Source organism: Chaetodon auriga, chromosome 2 (genome assembly GCF_051107435.1).
Source record: "Chaetodon auriga isolate fChaAug3 chromosome 2, fChaAug3.hap1, whole genome shotgun sequence".
In the NCBI taxonomy this organism is placed as follows: Eukaryota; Metazoa; Chordata; class Actinopteri; order Chaetodontiformes; family Chaetodontidae; genus Chaetodon; species Chaetodon auriga.
In genome coordinates, this window is record NC_135075.1 from 655,296 (window position 1) to 674,117 (window position 18,822).

Sequence of the window (18,822 nt, forward strand, 5' to 3'; positions counted from 1 at the left end):
AAAACTGCAAAATTGATCCTCTGTACTTATATTTGTTTAGATATGTGTTTTCACACAAAGGAGTTTGCAATTGTTGTAACTGTAAAAAGCTGTAATTGCTCTTGAAAAAAAAAAAACTTACAATACTTGGCTGGTCAAAGCTTTATTGGGAAGGAGTGACAAGATGAGAAATTAGTACATTTATTTTTTGTTTGCTTGTTTGTTTGCCTGATTGTTAATTGAGATTTATGAATAACTTTAGTCAAGGTATATATGACTAAACATTGATGACTCATTTCACTGACAACTATTTAGAACAACAAGAACTGAATAGCCAACATTGACGAACAGAATCAGAATCAGTAAAATCTGAAGTGTACTCTATACCTAATGCTGCCTACAATGAAAGTGGTAGGAAAGCATAGTGGTCCAATATCCCATTTTCCTTTTGAAATATGGGGTGCTCAAAAATTCATTTTTAATGAACTGTGACAGTTGCTAAATAATTAATGCAAGCAAATTCATGTCATTGTCAGCTAGAATGTTCAACTTTCTACTGTGTTGAAATGACATTTTAATCGTTTCTCTTTGCTTGCAGAGGAACTTCAGCAGCTCTCACACACCAAATGCCATGATGCCTCGACTCATTGTTGTTTTAATGATGGCTACTTTGTCATCAGAGGTCTACACCCCCAGCAGTTTGAAATCAACCTACTTCAGTGAAGGTACAGTTGGAGTTGTCGAGGCTTGTAACAGCATTCTCTAAATACAGATCAAGACATGACTTTGGATTACACTCTGTCTGAATACCAGCAGCATTCAGCAAGAGTGTACTTGTTCAACAGTGTCTACTAGGGATGAGCGAGTACACCACTATCTGTATCTGTATCTGTATCTGTTCAACCATCTAAATTATCTGTATCCGTATCTGTACTCTGAGTGGGCGGGGCCTAAACCGGAACTGGGCGTGGTAGTAAATCGGAAATGGGTGGGGCTTAAATCAGTACATTATTTTAAGTCTGAAATTGATATACAGTAAAAATATTAAAATAGGCTACTTTGTGTGTTCAGCTATATGTGTGTATGTGTGTAAGTGGTCTGTAAGACCTTTCTTTTTTAATGATCTGTGTGAACTTGGTGATTCATGCAAACATCCAGTGATAGCAAACAGGGAAATAATATGTCAGCCTTGTTCACTGTATTCTTCTCAAAAGCACCACGTTCTGAACGAGCAAAGTTTTCCAACTGATTTTATATCACCAGCCAAACTAAGAGCAAGCAGACGGTTAAAAAAAAAAAAAAACCCGACCGGAGTTGAGGCAGTGACCGACGCGACACAAGCCGTTTTCAGCTCTGTCTTGTCAAATGCACTGCGTACGTTACGAAACAAGTCGTGAGAACAGAGCAGAGCGTGAAGATAGTCAGTTACCCAATGAGGATTTTCCTTCAGCACGAGCACGGATACTGACAAGTTTTACTCGTATCATGCTTGTACTCGTCAAAAATGCTTTATCCATACCGGATACTCATCTGAAATGAGTATCCGGCTCAACCCTAGTGTCTACAATGAATGTGTTCAACTGCTGGGCACTCATAAATGTTTTGTTAGAGCTCATGACCCAATACAATCAATGTACTTATAGATGTTAGTAGGAAGAAAATTTGATGCACAAAAAAGACCCTTCAGGTAGCGCTACATACATTAGCTCTGAGTTGTTACACAGTCAGTGTAGACAGCTGCTGGGGTAAAACGTAAAGTGTAATGCTCAAGCTCTTGTGATGTGTTCTGTACATCAAAAATCAAAAGTGTTTATAGTTGTTCAGCTACACTTGAAGGTGAGGTGAAATGCCATCTATCATAGAGACATGGGAAATGCTGGGATATTGGGATAACTGTACACATTTTCAGTTAGCCTCTCCTTGCAGAACTGCACTCAGTTGCATATGTGAAACAGATTGAAATAGTTGGGTAACAACTGAAAAAAGACAGCATATTGGCCCCTTAACTGTTTTGTCAGACAGGCGTGAGTGAATAACTGATTATGTGGAATACCAAAATGTGTTTAGTAAAGACAAGTGATTAGACAACGTTTTCTTGATATGTTTGTCCGGCAATTTGTATATGTGAATCATCCATTACCTCTGACAATGACTCCCTCCTGAAAATGTTTAATACACCCTCATGACAATTAACCACAGAAAACCACAGAGACACTAAAGTGAGTTCATTATTTGTAAGAATTTACTACAATAACCTGTTTTAATCAAATAATCCTTTGCATTTATTTAGTCTTATTTATTTTTGCTTAACTAGCTATATGTATTGAGCTTAAAACATAGTGTGCAGGGAGAAAATTTGGAGATTAATGAATTGTATATGGGGGGCAAAACAAAACTGAATATGTTAAATGTTTCGTTTAAGCTATTGTTCCACACAGTTCATAATTTTCTGACAAAAAAAAAAAAAAAAAAACGGGATAAATTTGAATGTATGAGATACTTTTAAATGGGATCAAGCTTCAAAGCAACAAATCTGGAAACTGCTTTAGCACATTTTAATGTGTCCTGTTTTGTTATGTATTTATTATTATTTCAGTAATTTTTAAATTGTTGTAGAAGCAAAAACTCGGGTCTGCTAGGAGCCAATACTGTTTACAGTGGAGGTGGGGAGCTGTTGACCTCGAATGGGGATACTGTCGGGCGGCGGAAGGAATACTTCGAGGATCTCCTCAATCCAACTGTCACGTCTTCTGCAGAGGAAGCAGAGACTGGGGACTCGGAGGTCGATTCATCCATCACCTGGGCTGAAGTCACTGAGGTAGTTTGCAAGCTCCTCGGTGGCAACCGGGGGTGGATGAGATCCGCCCTGAGTACCTCAAGTCACTGGATGTTGTAGGGCTGTCGTGGTTGACACGCCTCTGCAACATCGCGTGGCAGTCGGGGACGGTGCCTCTGGACTGGCAGACTAGGGTGGTGGTCCCTCTGTAATTTTTTAATAATTCTTACAAAGGCAATGCTGAATGAGTTGATTGTTATTTGGCAGTATTGCACATCTGTTAAAGTCAGTTTAGGGTCTCCAAAAACAGGGGTACACTTCCCATGAAGTAACATGATACAGTCTTTCATGAGCTTCTCCATGCCCTGTATATATCAGCGTCTTTCAAACTCCAGACCTCCAATTTGTAACACAGATTTTCTGTTGTACGTTAATAGCCTCCATGCCTAAGGTATAAAATTCTGATGACTCGGGGTTATTTTGTCGGACTTAAAAGAAAGGTCCTCCAAAACCACAGAGAACATTGCAAAAGTTTTTTTTTTAGGCCCGGTAGTACTCAGCTATGAGAAGTTTCAACCCAAAAGAGCCGGTAAACAAAAAACAAGAGTTTGAACTTATTTCTTTGTTAAGAATTTATTCTAAATACCACAAGGACTGCTTCAGGAAATCATCCCTGCCATGAGCCATCAAACTGTACAACAGTAATTTAAACAGTTAATCTCTACCACAAACCCCAATATTCAATGTTTATATATTATTTGCACTACTGCAACATTCCACAATACTGTTTCATTTTTACATTTATTTATCACTTGCAACTTGCACATATTTTTTCTGGTGCATGCTTTATAGCTCTAGTTCTCCTTCTCTCTTTAAGAACTGATGTTAATATTTCTTTATACACTTAGTTATATTTTAAATATTTTACATTTTTAGTTATATTTTATATATTTTACATACTTAGTTATATTTTCAGAATTGCTGCTAGTCTATGTTTATATGCTTATACTTATATAAACTTGTTACTTGTTGTTGTTGTTGTTGTTGTTGTATTTTTTAAGAACACTCTTTTCTTTTAGTTTTATTTTATGTTTATGTGTGTATTTAACCTCCTGCTGCAACGAAAGAATTTCCCAAAGTAGGATCAATACAGTTAAGTCTAAGTCTAAGTCTAAATATAAAAATATATAAATATATATAAATATATTTTATCAACTGACTAATTAAGAACGTTAAGTGTTCTATTCTTTTATGATTCACGTAAATTAATTTGATTTATCTTTATCTTTAGTTAGAGATCTTTGTCCTCTTTGTCCTTCAGATCGGGTAATACTCAAAGCCCTGAGAGATTTGAGCCATGTATCAATACCAACATCATCAAAAGGTTCTGGGAATTTACCTGCTGACAAGGTCCATTCAGCTGATGGAAAGTTTCCCAGGACACATTGGTGGATCTCAGAGCTGCTCCACCCCCAGACTATCAAGAAACGTCAAGATGTGTCCTCATACAACCTCAACTCCTTCGGTCTACGTTACGGAAAATGACATGCAACTTTGTACCTGTTGTTTTTCTGTGATAGATCTGATATTTTCACTGAATATATTTTATTTAATTTGTACATTCAGAGTGATGAAGGGAAATAGCAATGTTAAAGGGGCAGTAAAAATGTAAAAAAATATTGAAGGATCTGTCTCTTTTGTGTGACCCTATACAAACGAAAGGGCAAGTAAACTGTACACTCCACAAGTAGATTCAACCTCATATTACAAACCAGGATTTTACAATGTTAGAAAAGAATGCACGAAATGTGGTTCACAAAAGTAGTTTTATTTTGGTAATTAAATAATGAAAAACAATGGAAATGTGAGCAAAGCAATATATCTAAATATGTATCTTTATTGAAATTAATATGAAAATCTATTAATTAATAACATAATATTAAGATTTTCTTTTAAGTAACAACGGACAATGGAAAAGGATAACATTTCAAATAAATTGAAAACCTACTGGCTACTGGGAGACAATGTCTTCTCTAAGCTGGGGAACGCATGGAAAACATTGAAATATTCTATAACACACTGATTTTTCAGTTGGTTCCTCAATTGTAACACACAGACTTTGTCTTAAAAGCAAACTGAGAACTTGGACAGAGGAAAGTGACCAAAACACTACTCAAAAAACACTGGCTAAATGATAATTATGCAGTAAATAAAGGCACAAGGTGTAGCATGCAAGCATAGAAGAACTGCTCTTTATTTGTGGCACTAGATCATATAGAAGGTAAGGAGTTTAACCAAACCTCAGCCATATTAGTGAGATCGTTGTAATTGCATGTTTAGGCTAGGGATGAGATAGGGTAATGCGTCACCATCATGGTAGGCGATGGTTTGTGGTGTCTTAAGGTGTACAACGTGGTCGAGCCTCATCCCCTATTGGTTGGTTGGGACTACCAAATGATCTTGTCCCTTGAGGCAGGGTCTCACTCCTGCATGGTGACCATGTCGCCAATCAGTTATGTGACTTTCAATATAACAGCAATTATTTGTGGATTTTCAAATAAGGGCTCTATTACAAGTGCATACAATAGGGAAGATAAGGGACATTATGATCAGGTGCCACGAGACAGAGTGAAAAAACTGGATTGAATGCTGTTGGTGGAGATACTGGCTTGTAGAGATGTGTCAAGGAAACGTATCCATGAAATAAATCTATTATCCAAACCAAATGTCCTTAGTGCTGTAAGCAAGCAGTCACATTCCACCCTGTTGAATGCCTTTTCAGATTCAATCGAGATCACAATTACAAATACATTTAGTCATTTGGCAGATGCTTTTATCCAAAGTGACGTACATATGAATTCACACACCAATGGCTTTTTTTTTTTTTTTTTTTTGGGGGGGGGGGGGGGTCAGTATCTTGCCCATGGATACTTCTGCATGTGGACTGATGAGGCCAGGGATCGAACCACCGACCTCCTGATTGGTAGACGGTAGCCAGGGGTGGCTGTAGAACTTTCAGAATAGATGAAATTTTAAACGGTATGAACATTATAGAACAGCTGCCATCCTTTTCTGAACCCATCTGAAACAATAGTAGGGAGAACATTTTCCAAGTGATGGGCCAAAGCCTTAGCAAGGATCGTGGCATCCATGTTTGTTAAGGAGGTCTGTAAGAGCTTCAGAGATTTGGGTCTCTGTCCTTTTTCGAAGCAGACTAATTGAGGCCTGCCTTAAAGTGGGAGGAATCGAACCCCACGGAAGAGATTCTCTGTATACAGAATGCTGTACTGGAACCAGCTAATCTTTAAACCAGAAATCCACCGGGGCCCAGAGCTTTATCATTTTGCATGTATTTCATAGCAAGGATGATTTCCTCCCCAGTTAACGGTGAGTCAAAATCTTCAACATCTTGGTCTATCATGGGGAAATTAAGACTATCCAAAAAAGAATGCATATTGGTGGTGTCAGACGGAGAATAAGACTTATATTAAGGAGAATAAACACAACAAAAAACAGAATTAGCAGTGGAAGGATCCGGATGCAAATTGCCAGACGAATCTTTTATTTGAGACAAAAATATATATATACACACACACACACACACACACACACACACACACACACACATATTCGCTTACAAATAAATAATCAAAATTGAAGTTAAACTATAAGTGTTGGACATTCCTTTTATAGTTATTTGATAGTAGTAAAATGTGGGTAACTGTGATTAACACAATGCAATTTATATAATTGTATCCAGATTGTTTAGGTTACTTACTTAATTTAATTTCCAAATGAGTAGGAAAAAATAAAACTATCTCACACATGCACGGATGCATCCACACACACACACACACACACACACACACACACACACACACACACACATAAAATATAGTAAAAGTACTTTATTTTCATTAGATTTCACTAATTATTTCAGTAGATGACTCAGAAGATGATTTGTAGATTGTAACTTATGGTGATTACAAATACAACCTGCCTTTAATAAATGACTCATAGTCCATTTCCTCATCCAAGCTTTAAAGTGAAAGAATCAAGTCTGTCTTTGTTTTTACACTTTATTAGTTCAGACATACAATTTGCTATAACAAAGACTGTGGAACATCATCAATGAGCTGACTGGTAATAATGGGGCTGGATAGTTAACCTCAGTAGGCAATGAACCTCATATTCAACACGTGTATTAAAATAACAGCAGTATCATCATTCCAGACGGCCAGACATGTCTTATCATACAAAATACTGTGATGAATTCAGAATACCAGCATCTAGAGTACACATTATTGGTATACATTCACTTTATTGCAAGGTTTTCTGAAAGCAAGCGTATTATTTGTCTCTTTTTTATCATTTGCATAGTTCAAGCAGTTTGTCTATTTTCCCCCAAAGTAGCAATGGTTACATGTGATAGCAGGATATACTGCAACTGAAATCCAAAATATGACATACATTAACCAATGCAAATCATGTATATATTATTTTTTTTTATCAACTACAAATGCTACATCTAGTATCAAATATTGGACACCACTTTTTTGGCTGTCATATCTTAACACATCAGATTCAAACTAATGCAAAAATATCTATGCTGCTCATTCGAACAATCCTCAAGAGCAATAAAGTAAAAAGAAAGTCTTCTTTGTGAAAAATACGAAACATAATTGAGTGTAAAAATTGAACGTGTCAACTTGTCATCAAATATCTATGCATGTAAAAAATATGTACTCCCTCTTTTGAACATGTTCCCTTTCTTAAAAAAAAAAAAAAAAGCTTCATAAGTAGTCTCTTAAATTGTTTTGTTTTTGTCTATTGAGAGTTGTTTACTGCCTTCCTCCTAACATTCAATTTTCTGCAAAATATTGTCTCTGAATCTGAGTATGGACATACAATATCTTTCTACAATGACAGGTCACTTGAGAAGTGTGTATGAGAAAAAAAAAAAAAAAGCACTTAAATAACATCATAACACAGGGGACGTGCATGTGTGTGCCCACAGCATTCAAATCTGGAGGAAGTTGTAATGGTGAAAAGACATGGCCAAAATCAGAGAGATTCCAAAGATCCCGTGAGAACAAGATATTATTTTTGGAACAAGTTTGAATGCATCCCACAGACCAAAAACATGCTCGTTAGGTTAATTGGTCTCCAAATTGTCCATAGGTGTGAGTGTGAGTTGTCTGTCTGTGTGTCTGTATATGTTGCCCTGCGATCGGCTGGCGACCGGTTCAGGGTGTACCCCGCCTCTCGCCCATTGCTAGCTGGGATAGGCTCCAGCCCCCCGCAACCCCGAAATGGGATGCGCGGGTAAAGAAGATGAATGAATGAATGAAAGTTTGAATGCAGAGGAAATATAATAACAATGAGTTGCATTATTTTCAATCATTTCCCAATATTTGGTTAATTTATGCATTTTGCTATATCCAAAAGAAAAGAAGCATTATTTATTCCACCCATACATTTCTTTCAAATGTATTGCTTAATTATTCAATATTGGCCATTTCCACTTAAAGCCAATGTGCATAGATTTGTTTTTATTTATTTTATTTATTTATTTTAATTTGTAGCCTTGGCAACTCCTATTAGTACCATTAATCATTACATTTCCTCCAGATTTAAAGTCCTTTGTATGTCATGTCATTAATGTGTCCATTCATCACAATATATAAAATACAAGGACATGTTTCAGACTTATGGCACTGCGTCACATGAATGCATGCAAATGAATGCATCATGAGCTAACTACTCTTTACACAGATTTTTCTTCCTCTGAGGTCACTTCTATTTTCACTTTCCACATACAGTGTATCATTTCTAAAAGCATATCCAACATACTTTACCTGTGTGTGTGTGTGTGTGTGTGTGTGTGTTTGTGTGTCTTTGTGTGTCTTTGTGTTTGTCTGCGTGTGTGGTGATGGTGGGGGATTGCCAAAATGTAGGAGCTGCACATAGTGGCACTCTCGGTGACATGACTATGTCACGGCCTGCTGTTTCTTTGAATTGTATTGTAAAAATTGACATAAACATTGTATACCTTTGTATATAATCCACTGCTGGTGCCATGCTCTTTGTTAAAATGGGGAAAAGCATGTCACTTCATGTCTGACACCTGTGGTTTGAACACTTCAGATTGAACAGAAGCATACAGTCATCACAATAAATGTGTCTGTCTTAGGACCTAACAATACCCCACGATGCAGAAGACATAAAAAATATGATCATAACCCAACTAATCACATCGCTTTGACTTTCCTCCAGGTTTTGTAGCAAAAGCTCAACGAAAATGAATACTGACCCACAAATATGCTGACCTTCCTGACCAATGGCATTGCAGCATTGCAGTCCATGGAGGCTATGAAGATGCCTCTTTGGTGTAGAAAAGAATACAGCCTGGGGTGATCCTGACAGACTGCCATTGAAAACTTATGAACACACAGACTGTATGTGCCTACAAGCATGCCAATTGGACCATGTCTGCAGACTAAAACACCCAATCTAGTATGTACATCCATGTTGGAGTATATCAGGGACTTTACTCTGTTAGATCTTACAACTACTTGAGTAGAAAAAACTCAAGTAAATATTTAAGAGCGTCCTATTGATATTCTCATACCTGCTTAGAAAATGAATATTATGTTATATATGCCATGCTCTGATTCTGTCATATGATTAAGTGTGGTCCTTTGCAGCTTTTTATAAAGGGTTGTGGTTTCATCTGTTAATTTTTGGTTCTGCCTCACAACAAACTACAAATGAGTGTAATTGATAGTGGATGAGGTTGATAGGATGGCAGTAGTGTAGGGGATGGAGATCTGGGGGAAACTGGCATCACAGTGAGTCCAGAATCAGAGTTCTCAACTTTTTATCAAGGATGGTAGGCTTCAATCTTGTCAGTGTGGGCGAATGCCTTCAGCTTGCAGCTGAGCCCCACCCCTCACTGTGCCACAAGCCATTTGTGGTTTTCCAAGGCTGATATAGAGAAATGATGATAATAAACACCCTCCTTTGGCTTTACAAGTCCAGAATCCTGTTAAAAGCCTCTCCCCTCACATGGAAAGGACATTGACAGTTTAACAACTTGCATTACAGATGATGTTAATTTCTGCGTGGAAAACACTGTGCATACAAAGAAGGTACGGTGTTTCCCAAACAACAAACCAAAGATTTGATGATAATAAACACCCTCCTTTGGCTTTTAGAGTCCAGAATCCTGTTCAAAGCCTCTCTGTAGGTTTTAGTGAGACCACCTGTCTACTGGTAATCCTCAGTGACGTTCATCTGGCTTCATTCCAAACTCTTTGTCTTGTTTATCGATGCAGCTCCTTTCATAGAACCTCAGTTCACTGACATTTTGTCATTATGACTGTGTAACATCTCACCATCAACATAGTTCATCGGTAATTTCTACTATGTAGATGTGACCTGAGCTAAATTATACAGAAATATTACATAAGCTGGAAAGAGGTCTGGGGCCGTATTCACAAAACTTCCTAAAGTTAAAAGTAGCTCCTAGCTGGCAGCGTTACGGGAAACTTCTCAAAATAAGGAGTCCTAACTTTAGGACTCCTAAGTTTTGGTCAAAGAGTAATTCACAAAGCATTTCAACACTAAAGGTAGGTCCTAAGTCTGAGAGAAGTTAGAGGCAGTCAAGGGGACTCCTAATACACAAAGACCAACTTTCAGTCAATAATGTGCTGCAGGTTGGCTTTAGTGTTTCATCACATCATTGTTTTGTAAAAACAGAATAATGAACTTTTACCCCATATTTTGATGGTGTCTGTTTCATAATGATTAAGTTGGCTCACCAACAATTCAAAACATTCCAATAACACCAGAGATAACAGTTACAACTCTGTTACTTGGACACCAGTAAAATACAGTTTGCAGCACTGATGATCAAACCAAAAATTAACTCTTCACACCCTAATTTGTGTGACAGCTCATTAAGCTATGCATAAAACAATCACCAGCTGTAATTGGTATCTTCATGGCCATTGCTTGATTATCCAGTAAAATCTGTGCAATATATTTTTGTGCTTTTGCTTCAATTTGTGACACTATAACAAAATATCTCAATATTTCTTTATGAAAGATACACCTGTTCATCTAGCCACCCATCTGAATTTAATTAAGGTTGTTTCTTGCACACCTGTGTAGGCTAATGAATATCTATGTATGTCAATGTATGCCAGTCAAAATACCAATCACTGTGGACGTAACAAGGAAGTTCACTCATGAAGCATGATGTCATCCCCAGCAACAAGGTTAACCCTGTCCCTTCTCCTAACGTCCTCCTTGTTTGCTCTCAGCAGCTTTGTGAATGGCTCTTAAGCGGAAAAACTAAAGAACTATTAATGCCTTTTAGGAGGACTCCAGTAGTAAGATAAAATCCTTTGTGAATAAGGCCCCTGGAACCTCCTTTTGTGCTACAGGGTATACATAGCAGGAGGCCGTCATGAGTCGGATGAATTGTAGTTTGGATGGGAAAGCTTGCAAATCTTTATAGCTTCCATTCCATCCATCCGCAACTTTTTGTTTTTCTTGTATCAGTTTTGGTGCTAAAGAAAATTGTCTGGGGCCATCTTCAGTGTTCTATTTGTCGAGTGATACCTCAGAAAGATGCCCCATCAAACTAGGTCTTGAGCTACAGAAACAAGAGACAATAAAGACAGGGTAAGAGAGACACAAAGATTATTTCAAATTTCCTGCATTCGCTGGGTGCTGTTTACTATCATGGGAAATAAATGTTTGGAACCCTACACATTGTAAACCACAATGGATGGATGGTTTGTTGTTGGAACAACTCGGAAACAATAATGTGGACCGTGCGATGAGAATTTTAAGAATAAAAAGGATAGTTAGACAGAGACACCAGTTTTGTCCATGTTAAGTCCCAATTTATGCAGTACATTTCTGTTGTCTCAATTTCTTCTTAAAAAAGAAAAACAAACAAATAAACAAACAAAAAAAAGAAGAAGAAAAAGAAAAAAGCAATGGGAAATATTACAGAATGGCGACAAAGGAGACTGGTGGATATGATGTGTTGTGGTGAATGGAGACTCACCTTGCATGACTCACGCCTTCATGATGTGGGCAGAGTTGGGGAAGTCAGCAGATGGGGGGGGCACCAGGCTTGTCGGGGAGGTGGGGCAACTGGGGGCACACTGGGCTGGATTGAGATGGTAGGAAGGTGGGAGGAGTGTAAAAATAGAGAGAGAAAAAAAAAAGATTGAACCAGTCAAAGGGAGAAGTACAGTGACCTAAGTAAGTGAAGAGAAGGGACTCCTTTACATTCAGACATGTGAAAATATTTGTGGAAGAAAAGTATTAATTCGGATTTCTCTGTACCACCAGTGGCTGCGGCACAGGCATCTACTTTTCAAGCAATCACTGGTGCCAATGCTGTGCCATAGGTGTCATTAATGCAGATTTGTGTTGTAAAAAGCACTTTGAATGGTCATCAGACTAGAAATGCACCATATAAATACAGTTCACTTTAACTTTTAAATACTGGTCCCGATGGCTGTTTGATTGTTGTGGTAGGCTCAGATATGCAAGTCTTCAGCACTACTTAACTAAGTTGACTAGAGACACTGCAAGAGTATCACAAGTTAAGTAAAAGGGATATGGATAAAATTAAGCCGTAATATTGTACGTTGTATGTGGTGAATCTTCAAAGTCCCTCAGAAGATAAGTCTCTTCTCCCTGCACAGAGGGGAGTCATTGTACAGCATGACTGCAGTGGGTCGGAATGACTTTCTGTATTGTTCCTTACTGATCAAATCAAATAAAATCAAACTTTTTTTATATAGCACTTTTCATACATGATGAAATGCAACACAAAGTGCTTTACAGCAGTTAAAAACACTATAAAGGCAAACATAAAAACAGAGAAAACCCGTCCCTCCCACCCTCCATATGTACATATGTACACCCACAACCACACACACACACACACACACACACACACATACACACACACACAAACAGAGTGAGACATGGCAAGGCACTGAGGATTGAGGAAAACGCCACCTTTGGGGCCGTCCAAACTGAGAGCAGTCGTCGCAGACTATGACCACAGGGGGTGCCGGCACCCGGACCCCCCGACTCCAACAGACAGGTGGACCCCCACACCAAGGTGGGGAGCCCCCTGCCCAGCTGGGCTGAAGGGACCTGCGAACAGCACCCCCAGCAGCAGACCAGACACAACTCTCAGTGTGGAGGACCCCCCTGAGGAAGCAGGAAGCATTGCAGGTAAAACTAAAAGGCATGATATAAGATAACTAAAATAATTTAAACCGTTAAAGGAATAAAAATACATGAAATAATAAATAAAGTAGATTAATTAGGATAAAATACTACAGAATATAAAACAGCAAAATAAAAGGCATCAACATAAGATCAATTATAAGAATTTAAGATGAATTTAAAGGTCAGTTAAAAGCCTGATTAAAAAGGTGTGTCTTTAACCTTCTTTTAAAGACATCAACAGTCTCTGAAAACCTGAGGCTCTCCGGCAGGCTGTTCCACAGGTGTGGCGCATAGTGGCTGAATGCCACCTCACCGTGGGTTTTAGTTCTGGCCTTTGGTATGGATAAAAGGGCATTACAGTAATCTAAAGGACAGGAAATAAAAGCATGCATTAGCACCTCTGTGCTGGCCCTACACAGCTGTGTATCATCAGTGTAGCTATGGAAACTGATGCCATGTCTCCTGATCACATCCCCAGGAGGAAGTATGTAAAGATTAAAAAGAACTGGACCTAAAATTGAGCCTTGTGGAACCCCACACCTAATTTCATGGGTTCCTGAGGAACATGTATCCATACTTACATAAAAACATCACTCCACATAAGAGTGGAACCAGTTAAAAGCAGTACCAGAGAGGCCAACCAGGTGTCTGAGTCTATTTAATAAAATATGATGGTCTGCTGTATCAAAGGCTTAGATCCAGTAGAACCAAGACTGTGAGTTTCTTGTTATCTAAGTTCCACCTGATGTCGTTTAAAATCTTTAAAACATCTTTACTACAGCAGAGTTGAAGAGGCCTCCACCTGAAAGCATTCTGCTGTCTGATTAGTGGGTCATGCAGGGTATTTGAAGTGTTGTCCATTATGTTGAGCAGTTCGTTTAACATCCCTCTCTTAACAACCAGCCCCGGTGGCTCCAGAGCAGTCCCCAACACAGAGCCAGCCTTCTTAATCAATGTATTCAGTTTCTCAATGTTATTGGCTGTGATGCTGCTTCCTCAACAGATGGCTGCAATGAAATTGCACTTGCAACAACACATTGGTAAAAGATCTGCAACATCTTGGTGGACTCATAAAGGACCTAAGATTCCTCAAGAAACAGAGCTTTGCTTTGCTTCTGGGGGTTGGTCTCTTACACTCTCAACTGGCTGCCGCCTAATCACCTGTGCACCTGTTGCGCATCAGGCTCATCAGGCCAACAGTATTTAAGGTTGGATCTCTGCACTACTGGTTGCCAGTTCATCCTTATTTCTGTGTCAAAGGACTTTTCCTTGTGTTAGCATTGCCAAGACTTTTTTGGACTGCCACTTATGTGTGCTTTTTCTTTCAATGCCTTCCAGCCACCTCCAGTACTTGCTTTGCCTTAATCCGTCCAGTTGTGTTTTCCTATTTTCTGCTCCTTGCGAGTGTGCTTTTGTGAAGAGATGTTGTTTAATAAATTTATTTTTGCTCATTCATTCTGTCATTTTGAGTCCAGTAAAATATCTAAGGCAAAGTCTAACAGTCTGAGGTCAACTATGCATACAGAAGAGCTGTACACATCTTTGACATTTGCAGAAAGTAAATCCAGTGTTTTATTGTCTCCAGTGGGATAGGTGACAGATTGTTGAAAAGTTGGAAGTGCAGCTGAGAGGGAAGTTTATTTAAAATCTCCAAAAATCACCATGAAAGCATTCGGATGTTGTGTTTCATCAGGTGTGATAATTCATGCACACTCAGGAGCAATTTGGGGTTTGGTATCTACCCATGGATACTTTGACAAGTAGAGTTCAGGAGCCCAGGATCGAACCAACAACCCTCTAATTACTGGACAACAGCTTTCCCTCATAAGCCAGAGCCAACCCTTAAGCTGTGTTTATATCAATTTGTTTTTCAAGAATTTTATGTCTTAAAAGGACCACAGGTCTTGGGTTAGGAGCTCTGTGAGACTGTGAAGCACAGTGATGCTTTGTGCCAAATGCTGTTGATTATGTTATCAGTTCATGGTAGGGTTAAAAACCACATTTATAATGTAAGTTTGGCGTGTCAGCATTAAACATTTGTCAGTTTGCACTAATATCACAATACTGACCAGGATGGTGGCAATTGTGAATAAATATGCAGGTATTTGGTGATAAAGCAAAATACCGGAAAAAGTTATTAAAGCAGAGAAATGTGAATTTCATGTCCTCTCAGTGAATTTTCTAGAATACATCATTAAGAGTGGGCAGGTGAAGACGGATCACCACCTGGAAACATAGACAGCAGTTTTTGGGGTTTGCCAATTTCTATCACCGGTTCATCAGGAGTTACAGTAGGATCACTGTGTCTCTAACCAAGCTCACCTCTTTCCCTCCCATTTGTCTGGTCTTCTGAAGCCAATAAGGCATTTGTTGAATTAAAGAAACTGTTCATTTCCACTCCTGATTTGTCTCAGCAATTTCGTGTTGAGGTGGATGCCTCTGATAGCGGCATGGGAGCCGTCTTGTCTCTGCATTTTAGTCCTGATGATAAAATTCACCCCTGTGCATTCTTCTCTTGCCATCTCTCTCCTGTAGAGCAGAATTATGACAAGGGGAAACATGAGCTGCTCACTGTCAAGCTGGTGTTGGAGGAGTGGAGGCACTTGCTGGAAGGAGCAGAACACTACTTTGTGGTCTGTTCAGATCACAAAAACATCCAGACTGCCAAGCAGCTTCTCTGGGAGATTGAACTTCACCCTCACCTACTGACCATATCCTGGAACATCGAGCCAGATGCTCTCTCCCCCCGGTTCAGTCAGACCAGACAGATCATTCTGCCCCCATTAGTGTAGTGGTGGTGGTCACATGGGAAATTGAGGCCAAGGTGAGAGAAGCACAGAGACAACAGCCTGACCCTGGTCATGGCCCCATTAAACAACTGTTTGTTCCTGGCAGTGTGTGGTCCCAAGTCCTTTAGTGGGGACACAATTCTCATTTTTTCAGTCACCCCAGAACTAACAGAATGCTTTCCCTGTTGAAAAGGTATACTTGGTGGCCCTCCATGGAGATGGACACAGTTTGTCTCAACCAGTACAACGTCTGCCACTAGCAACATTGAATCTCGTCACTTCATTGGTCCCTATCCTTTCCTACCGCTCAGTGTCACTTTAGTCTGTTCCTGTGTCTGTGCTTGTATTTGTGTGTCTGGACTGGGCGTTTCCCTGCAATCGCAGTTCACGTACACCTGCTCCCAGCGTCCATCAGCCTCACAGTTGCTGCCAATCCACTATCATCTAACACAGATTAAAAACGCGGATTTTGAACATTATCCAGATTTTGTAACAATAAATTCCTTTTACCACACTCCTTTGTCTCTGTTCTGCATCTGGAGTTCAGCCATTTATCTCAGACTTTGACAATCTCAACCTTATTGCTGAGATCAAGGAACACAGCAAAGGAATAATACGGAGGTCAAACTGAAAATGAGTGCACCCAAAATTAGTGTTCTGGCTGGGGTAATATTTTACAAACTCATACTTGCCCTGCAACCACGAAGTTCAGTACCAGAACTGACGGCTGCTACTAGTAGTGCACATGTGCCAACCGTGTATGCAGCCTGTTGCAGTCGCTCCTGTTTGTTTTTTGTTTTTTTCCAAACTTTTTTTGCTCTATTCTTTACTATTCCGCCTGTATTTTTATGACTGATATCTTGAAGCTGTAACCTCTCCAAACATGTTGTCGAGAGAGTTCTGGTCTGTTTTTTGCTATGGAATTGCTACTTTCACTGGAACACAGCACCGATGCGCAGCGACTTCATGGCCACATTGTTTACTCGAGACATCAGCTGATTGCGCTGATCAGAGAACCCCACTGAAATTTGTAGGAAAACACAGAGGATGCAGGGGAGGACAGAAACAGTGGAGGAAAAGAGCTGGGTCGAGACAACGGAGGTTTATGGAGAAGAGGAGATATAAGCCGTGTCTCCCCTCTCTCATCATGGGCAACGTGAGGTCACTGGCAAATAAGGCAGATGAGCTAACAGCACTCGCCAGGGAGTACCGGGAGTGCATTCTGATGTGCTTTACGGAGACATGGCTTCACCAGGACATACCCAACAACAACGTCTCCATCAGTGGGTTTCAGACCATTTGGGGCGACCGGGATTGCACCGAGAGTGGTAAGCGTAAAGGAGGGGGGGTTGACATTCTAGTCAACAACCGATGGTGTAATCCTGGTCACATTACCATCAAGGAACGTATCTGTTGCCCGGACATTGAACTGTTGGTTGTTGGGCTCAGGCCATATTATTTGCCTAGGGAGTTTTCACAGGCCATTATCATAGCTGTTTACGCCCCCCCCCCCCCCCCCGCCCCCCCCCGCCAACCTGCTGTTGGCATGTGACGTCATTCACTCCGCCATAGCCCATCTGCAAACTCAACACCCAAGTGCATTCATCGCTATCTCGGGTGACTGCAACCATGTCACCATGGCAACAAAACTGCCCAACTTCACTCAGTATGTGAGCTGTCCTACAAGAGAGGAGAGAACCCTGGACTTGCTGTATGCTAACGCCAAGGATGCATACAGCTGCTCCCCCCTCTGGGTAGGTCAGACCACAACCTTGTGCACGTCAATCCCTGTTATGTGCCTCTGGTGAATAGTCAGCCTGTGACCCCACGGACAGTGAGCAGATGGTCAGAGGAGACATACGAGACACTGCAGGGCTGTTCTGAGGTGACAGACTGGCAGGCACTCTGTGAGCCGCATGGGGAGGACATTGATCGGCTCACAGAGTGCATCAAGGACTATATCACTTTCTGTGTGGACTCCACTGTCCCAGCCAAGACTGTCCATTGTTATCCAAATAACAAGCCATGGGTAACAAAGGACATCAAAGTCATCCTCAATGAGAAGAAGAGGGCTTTCAGAGCTGGTAACAGGAAGGAGGTGACTACAATAGAGAGGGAACTGAAGGTGAAAATCAAGGAGGCTAAGGAGAAATACAAGAGGAAGCTGGAGTGGAAACTCCAGCAGAACAACTTTAGAGAGGTCTGGAGTGGAATGAGGACCATCACTGGCTTCAGAACAACCAACAACAGAGTTGAAGGCAGCGTTGACTGGGCCAACGAACTGATTCTGTTTTTTAATAGATTTGACACTGCAGGCCTGGCTCATCCCCCCTCCTCCTCTTCCTCCTTCTTACACCCCCCCAACCTCTTCACACCTCCATCTCTGGCTGCCAGACTGACTGTACTCTCCAACCTGAGGACTACATCTGTGGCACTGACCTCCCACATCATGAAGACCCTGGAGAGAATCATTCTGGAGCAGCTCCGGCCCATGGTCAAGCCACTCTTGGACCCCCTCCAGTTCACCTATCAGCCCCAAATTTGAGTTGAGGATGCCATCATCTACCTGCTCAACCGTGTCTATGTGCACCTAGACAAGCCGGCGAGCACTGTGAGGATTATGTTTTTTGACTTCTCCAGTGCATTTAACACCATTCGTTCAGTTCTACTGGGTGACAAGCTGACAGCAATGCAGGTGGATGCCCTCCTAGTGTCCTGGATTGTGGACTACCTGACCTGGCAGACCACAGTATGTGCACCTGCAACACTGTGTGTCAGACAGAGTGGTCAGCAACACTGGGGCCCCACAGTGGACTGGCCTCTCTCCCTTCCTCTTCACCCTCTACACCGCGGACTTCAACTATTACACAGAGACCTGCCATCTTCAGAAGTTATCTGATGATTCTGCGATAGTTGGATGTAACAGTAAGGGTGATGAGGATGAGTACAGGGATGCTGTGGACAACTTTGTCAAATGGTGTGAGCAGAACCATCCACAACTAAACATGG

At 40.5% G+C, this 18,822-nt stretch overlaps 2 protein-coding genes across 6 annotated transcripts in view; one reads left to right on the forward strand and one right to left on the reverse strand.

Moving 5' to 3' along the window:
* Nucleotides 1-610: 610 nt before the first annotated feature.
* kiss1 (KiSS-1 metastasis suppressor) lies at nt 611-4,300 on the forward strand. The gene is made up of 2 exons (XM_076749571.1): nt 611-704; nt 4,077-4,300. Exons 1-2 carry the CDS (start codon nt 611-613, stop codon nt 4,298-4,300), a joined length of 318 nt encoding a protein of 105 aa, XP_076605686.1.
* Nucleotides 4,301-6,809: 2,509 nt separating this feature from the next.
* Nucleotides 6,810-18,822, reverse strand: part of plekha6 (pleckstrin homology domain containing, family A member 6) — a 289,330-nt gene continuing 277,317 nt past the window's right edge. For all 5 annotated transcript variants that reach the window (XM_076749470.1, XM_076749461.1, XM_076749494.1 and 2 more), the window contains 2 exons: nt 11,838-11,942; nt 6,810-11,417 (listed from right to left, as the gene is read on the reverse strand). In XM_076749470.1, coding sequence (XP_076605585.1) covers nt 11,848-11,942 — 95 coding nt within the window. In that variant the 3' untranslated portion in view covers nt 6,810-11,417; nt 11,838-11,847. The remainder of the gene's footprint in view (nt 11,418-11,837; nt 11,943-18,822) is intronic.

Excerpts from the sequence above, each read along its gene's own strand:
- kiss1 (XM_076749571.1), top strand. The coding sequence starts at position 611 with ATGATGCCTCGACTCATTGTTGTTTTAATGATGGCTACTTTGTCATCA. Across the intron at positions 705-4,076 it reads ATCAACCTACTTCAGTGAAG|ATCGGGTAATACTCAAAGCC; the intron begins GTACAGTTGGAG and ends TTTGTCCTTCAG.